This window comes from Gekko japonicus, unplaced genomic scaffold (assembly GCF_001447785.1).
Source record: "Gekko japonicus isolate JY-2015 unplaced genomic scaffold, Gekko_japonicus_V1.1 scaffold2219, whole genome shotgun sequence".
NCBI lineage: Eukaryota > Metazoa > Chordata > Lepidosauria > Squamata > Gekkonidae > Gekko > Gekko japonicus.
The window spans coordinates 59,866-66,269 of record NW_015160900.1 but is presented as its reverse complement, the minus strand read 5'-3'; the positions used below and the strand labels follow the sequence as shown (position 1 = coordinate 66,269).

General features: G+C 50.1%; 1 protein-coding gene across 1 annotated transcript in view; it reads right to left on the bottom strand.

Annotated features, from left to right (window-relative positions):
- SLC29A4 (solute carrier family 29 (equilibrative nucleoside transporter), member 4) overlaps positions 1-6,404 on the bottom strand; it is a 71,779-nt gene that overhangs the window by 17,347 nt on the left and 48,028 nt on the right. Inside the window, exons 8-10 of the mRNA XM_015423867.1 lie at positions 6,053-6,232; positions 3,944-4,072; positions 3,158-3,232 (exon numbers count right to left, since the gene is read on the bottom strand). Coding sequence (XP_015279353.1) covers positions 3,158-3,232; positions 3,944-4,072; positions 6,053-6,232 — 384 coding nt within the window. The remainder of the gene's footprint in view (positions 1-3,157; positions 3,233-3,943; positions 4,073-6,052; positions 6,233-6,404) is intronic.

The following is a 6,404-nucleotide window of genomic DNA, read 5'->3' as shown; positions in this document are numbered from 1 at the left end:
AGGTGGCTAACAATTTATTTATTTCTTTACTGTCAAGTCACAGCTGGTTTAGGGAGACCCCTCGTGGGGTTTTCAAAGCAAGAGGCGTTCAGAGGATGTTTGCTGTGGCCTGCCTCTCTGCGCAGCAACCCTGGGCTTCCTTAGTGGTCTCCCACCCAAGTACTAACGAGGGCTGGCGCTGCTTAGCTTCCGAGATCGGATGAGATCGGGCAACAAATTAAGACACACACATTAAAATACCTGCTCACAGGGCTCTTTTTGTGGAAAAAGCCCAGCAGGAAATTAGCATAATAGGCCACACCCAACAGCAGAAACCTATTAGCCTATTAGGCCACACCCCTGACAGCACCGCTCATTAGCACATTAGACCGCACCCCCATGTTACCAGAAGTGTGGTTATCCAGCCACACCCACCTTTTGCTTGTTATTCTGTTTACCTTGTTTGTTGTCAAAACCCAGGGCCTTTTTTGGTAGCAGGAACTCCTTTGCATGTTAGGCCACACACCCCGAATGTAGCCAACCCTAATGAGTTTCTGCTGTTGGGTGTGGCCTATTATGCTAATGAGTTCCTGCTGGGCGTGGCCAACTCGTGTGGTTCCTGCGGGGCGTGGCCAGCTCGGGAGCCAGCCGGAACGCCGTTCCTGTGCGTTCCTGCCCCAAAATAGCCCTGCCTCCTCAAAAGCCATTAAAGCCAGCACACAAAGGCAGCACGGAAACAAGTTAAACCAGAGCTTTAAATAAGGACCAAAGATAAAAACAACCGTCAGCACCTCGGGGGGGGAGGGGTCACCGGAGGGAACGCAAAGCGAGAGATTTATTGAAACATTCAGAAACACGCATTAAAACATCTGGGCCATGTTTCCAGGCTTGCTTTTTACGGAATAAAATAGATAAAATATATAACGGCAACCAGTTCTCGGTTGAGCAATACCTGGATATTTCGGGGGTGGAGTCTGAGGAGGGCGGGGTTTGGGAGGGACAGAAGGAGGAGGAGGAGAGACTGGATTTATACCCTGCCCTTCACTACCCAAATGAATTTCAGAGCAACTTGCAATCTCCTTTCCCTTCCCCTCTCCACAACAGGCACCCTGGGAGGTTGATGGGGCTCAGAGAGCTCTTCCGAGGACTGCTCCTGAGAGAACAGCTCTGGGAGAACTTGTGACTGACCCAAGGCCACCCAGCTGGCTGCATGTGGAGGAGTGGGGAATCCAACCTGGTTCTCCCAGGTTAGAGTCTGAGCTCCTAACCACTGCACCAAACTGGCTACTGCTTCTCCTAACCACTACACCAGACACACCTCTGAGCTGTCTCCCCGTGCCGAGTACAGGGGCTTAGACATCGCTTTCGGTCTTGGCAGAAGGCTGTGGCCTCGGCTCAGACTGTATGGTGTTGAGAATCCCCCCTTCCTCAAGATGGCTGGCGACCAATTTCCAAGCCGGCAGACCGAGCATTCACCTGATGCTCGTCTTCCGGAGGCCATCAATTAGCGGCTGGTTAATCGGCATGCCGGCTGCGTCCCATAAGGGCTGCGAGCTCACCAGCGTGACAAACGATCCCAAATCTCTGGTCCCCAGCGGGACGCAGCTGTTTCGAGCAGGAGGAGAATGGGACGGGACAGGAAAACAAAGAGTCTCGAGGCAACTGAAAGAGGGACAGATTTATAGGCGCCCAAGCGGGGTTCCGTGAGGACCCGTGGGGTAATTCATTCCGAAGAAGAAGGAGGAGGAGGTTTTATACCCTGCCCTTCACTACCCCAAAGACTTTGGAATGGCTTACAACTGCCTTTCCTTCCTCTCCCCACAACAGACACCCTGTGAGGCAGGTGGAGCTGAGAGAGCTCTGAGAGAACTTGTGACTGACCCAAGGTCACCCAGCTGGCTACATGTGGAGGAAGAGTGGGGAACAGAGATGGGCACAGACCAAAACACAAATTTTGCCTTGTTCGTGGTCTGCGAACAGATGTTCGTGAGGGTCGAACTTCCACAGACTTTTAGAGCAGTTCGTGGATGGAGCACAAAGCAGGGGTTGAAAGGGACCCCGAGTCCCTTCCGACCCTTGATTTCTGTTTCCTGTGAAAGCTGCAAAAAAAAGCTGAGTGGTGGGGAGCTGTTTCAGGCAAGCTGCTCCCCACACTCAGCCGTTTCTCGGGCTTCCTGCAAGGCCACGCATAGAGATGTAAAATTTCCAGAAATTTTGAAGCTCGGAAAAAACCCCGGGGTTTTCCGCGGGAAACTGAAATTTTCGGAAAAATTGAAAAAAATGCTACATTAGCACTTCTTTCGTCTTTTCCAGATTGAAAGTCATTCTGTTACTTTAGGAACATAAAATATGACTATGGACATTTTTACTTGGCATGAAATTATCACAACTAGCCTATTAAAGATATAGCGTATCCAAACAATTATTACAAACAGAATACCCACCCACATGCAAATACAAAACTGAACCCTTTTTATTTACTTCTGACAATCGCACCTTCTAAAGGAAGAAATGCATCTTGTTCTTGCATTGGAGAGTTAAGTTTGTAACCTAGGACTTGCTTGGCCTCAGTGCACAGAAATTAGATCAATCTGATACCATATTTTAGAAATAATTTGGAAAATATTTGAACACCTTGTCTTAAAATATTTTATTCATCATGTTAAAATAAAATGTTCCATAATCATTTTTTTTCCTTTTCTTTTCTTTTTTCAATTTTTCCAATTTTTTGGAAAAAAACAAAAAAGCTTCAGGAAAAAAACAGGGAAAAACCGGTTTTTTTCCAAATTATTCAGGTTTTTTTCCGGGCCTTCACATCTCTAGCCACGAATCATGAACCAGTTACGTCTGTGAACAAGCCTCCCGGTTCGATCCATATTTCGGTTTGTGGTTCAGCCACGACGAACCACAAACCGAACTGCGTCTTCATGGTTCTTGCCCATCCCTGGTGGGGAATCAAACCCAGCTCTCCAGATTAGAGTCCTGCGACTCTTAACCACGACACCAAACCGACCTCCTCCTGCTGGCTTGGTCTCCACAGCCCCCCTCAGTCACCTCAGTCTCCACCCCACCTCGGTTAACACGCATCTCCTTCTCACCCCACTGACGGCCAGCACCACTGAGCGACTACGCCACTGGCCTCTTGAACGGACACGTTTAGGAAAAAGAACTAACTCACTTTCCCCGGTCATGACCCCCTGGGTGTAGCGCTTGGGCAGCATCCCGGTGTAGCCGTAGAAACTGGATTGCTGCACTTCAAGAGGGAGACAAAAACAAGAGAGAACATAGACAGCAGTTTTTACGACATGACCAAGAAGCGAGATTATGCAGCTCCTGGGCTGGGAAACATAAAGACACATGAACCGGCCTTGTATTGAATCAGACCCTGAGGTACATCGAGGTCAGTATTGGCTAATCTGACCGGCAGCCGCTCGCTCCCATCACCTCCTACCTGATCCGTTTACCTGGAGGTGCCGGGGACTGAACCTGGGACCTTCTGCCTACCAAACAGATGTTCTACCTCTGAGCCAGGGTCTCAGGCACAGAGGTCTCTCCCATCACCTCCTACCTGATCCGTTTACCTGGAGGTGCCGGGGACTGAACCTGGGACCTTCTGCCTACCAAACAGATGTTCTACCTCTGAGCCAGGGTCTCAGGCACAGAGGTCTCTCCCATCACCTCCTACCTGATCCGTTTACCTGGAGGTGCCGGGGACTGAACCTGGGACCTTCTGCCTACCAAACAGATGTTCTACCTCTGAGCCAGGGTCTCAGGCACAGAGGTCTCTCCCATCACCTCCTACCTGATCCGTTTACCTGGAGGTGCCGGGGACTGAACCTGGGACCTTCTGCCTACCAAACAGATGTTCTACCTCTGAGCCAGGGTCTCAGGCACAGAGGTCTGTCCCATTACCTCCTATCTGATCCCCCTCTATGACCTGCTTCAGACCCGTCTCCACACATACCTGTGCAGCCGAAGGCCACCACGCCCACCGCGATGAGGTTGATGGCGTAGGCGTGCTGCCGGGTGAAAAGTTCCAGCCAGACGTCACAGAGGCTAACGAAGAGAAGGGGCCCCAACGCAAACAGATACCCTGCAGCAAACGAGAGGGGAAGAGAACAAGCTAGCTGGCGGTAGGTGCTGCATCTGCTCGGAGCCAAGGACAGCCTCTCTGTTTCTTTCTCTCCCTGCCAAACCTGCAAGAAATTCTATCAGGACAAGTTCCCCCTTTTTCTTCCTTTTTTTCAGCTCTGATCCCCACCCCCTCAATCCCGTTTTCTATCTCACACCCATTTCTATTGCATGTAGTTATTGTCATTTCCCCCCCTCCTTTGGAGAGTTTTATCTGATGGTGTCATGATCTGTGTAGGACTGGGAGACAAGGCCTAGAGGGCGCGGAAAGCTGACACAGCCTACAATCCCCACAATGCTTAGCGATGGTTGTAACCGATCGGTGTCCAGGGATTGTATGAGGAGATTGTCACTTAAGCTTTGTGGGCTGTGGAACTTTGTGTGTCTTTCCCCCACAGAGTTGAACTGAGGGGACTGTGTTCTTTCCTCTCACAGAGCTAAACTGTGGAACTCTGTTCTTTTCTCTCACTGAGTTAAACTGAGGGGACTGTGTTCTTTTCTCTGACAGACTTAAACTGAGGGGACAGTCTGGTCTGAGGAAAAGATCTTTCACTTGGGACAGAGTGACTACAGGCACAGACCTGGTATAAAAGGCTGTGGGCCTTGAACAGTAACCAGTTAAGAGAAATAGGTAGTCCCGTTAGATTTGTTTGCTTTGCCTTTAGACACTGTTATATATTTTAAGCACCTTATCTTGTTTTCCTTGCCCCATTACTGTATTAATAAACCATTTGTATAATGTTCTCTGCCTGGTTATCACGCCTATAATTCTTGGCTTAAAAGGGGCATTTTGGGTTGAGCTTGGTAGGGTACTCTGGGCCTGGGACCCTAAGTCCAGAGTGGTGGCAGAGGAAGGTGGCAACCCCACTAGGGGTCATGACAGATGGCTGTCCAGCTGAGGTCGACAGCAATGCTCCCTCTAAGCTGTGGAGTCTTGTGAGCAAAAAGTCTACTTGGTGAGCTACTGGCATTAAAAGTTGTGAGCGAGCAATTGGGCTGCTGCATGAATTAGTTTCCTCTGGAGCCCTCCTTCCTGAGCGAAGACAGAAAGGCGTGAGCCGGAGGCTATAAAACCGCGAGCTAGCTCACACTAACTTAGTTGAGAGGGAACACTGGTCGACAGCCCCCCCCCTCCAGTCACCATAGCATTCGGTAGTTAAGACTGGCTTGCCTTGGCCGTGGAAGTCTTAAATGGAAAGAGAGGTGGACCTCCTCCAGTGGAGACAGGATACTGGAGAACGGTCCAGCGTCTAAGTCCCAACAGGTGTCAGCAAGCTGCCAAATTCCTTTTCTTTTCTCCATGTATGCGCTTGATTACTTTCGCTTTCGTAGGTAGACCTGTTGATGCGCTTAAGTGCTTGGCTGCTGGAACGTCTATATCTCTCAAGGCCACAGGTGGTTGCTGCTAGATAGTTGCTTGGGTGATCTCACGAAGGACCGTGGGAAGGAGATATGTTATGCCGCCTAGAAGCGTTTGCTCCCAGTCCCGATGGCGCGCGGGGGAACTCCCGCAATTGGGCCTCGGTTGTTTGAATGTACTATAACCTGCCATGCTCGTTGCTCCCCGCTCATTCCTAACAGTGATCCTGTACATGCACCTATAGCTTCAAATAAAAGTAAAACCTTCCTGCAAGAGTGTACTTCATTGATGCTGCGGGGAAGCCTGACAACAGGTGAGGTCACCCATCAGTCAGGATGAAAAGTCATAGGCAAGGAATCATTTCTAGGAATTATTCCAGCGACGGGATTCCAAGGACGCAAGGCGCGAGGGCCCGGCCTCCAACCGGGATCGTGGGGCGGAAGTGACCCTTCAGTCATCGCCCTGCATCACCTCTCAACTCTCTTCTGAAATCTCTTCCCGATGAATTGCTTCAGAGACGGTGTCTCAGACGACTGCGGTGAAACCCAGAGAGCAGAAGGCCGATGGGGGGCTTCGGCTTACCTACGGAGATCCTGGTGTGTAGACTCAGCATCTCCACCAGGGCGTTGTTGAGGATGACGGCCACCAGAGCCACCAGGATGTAGGTGAGGCTCATGTCAAACACGATGGAAGTCCCTGCGGAAGAACACAGGAGGAAAATGAGGATGGACACAGAGTGGAAAGTATTATGAGACGGCATTGCTTGCCCATGGTATTTGCGGTGGTGGAAAATGTCGTAAAGTTTCAGCCAGCTGCTGCTGCTGCTGCTGCTGCTGCTGCTTCTTCTTCTTCTTCTTCTTTTTCTTCTTCTTCTTCTTCTTCTTCTTCTTCTTCTTCTTCTTCTTCTTCTTCTTCTTCTTCTTCTTCTTCTTCT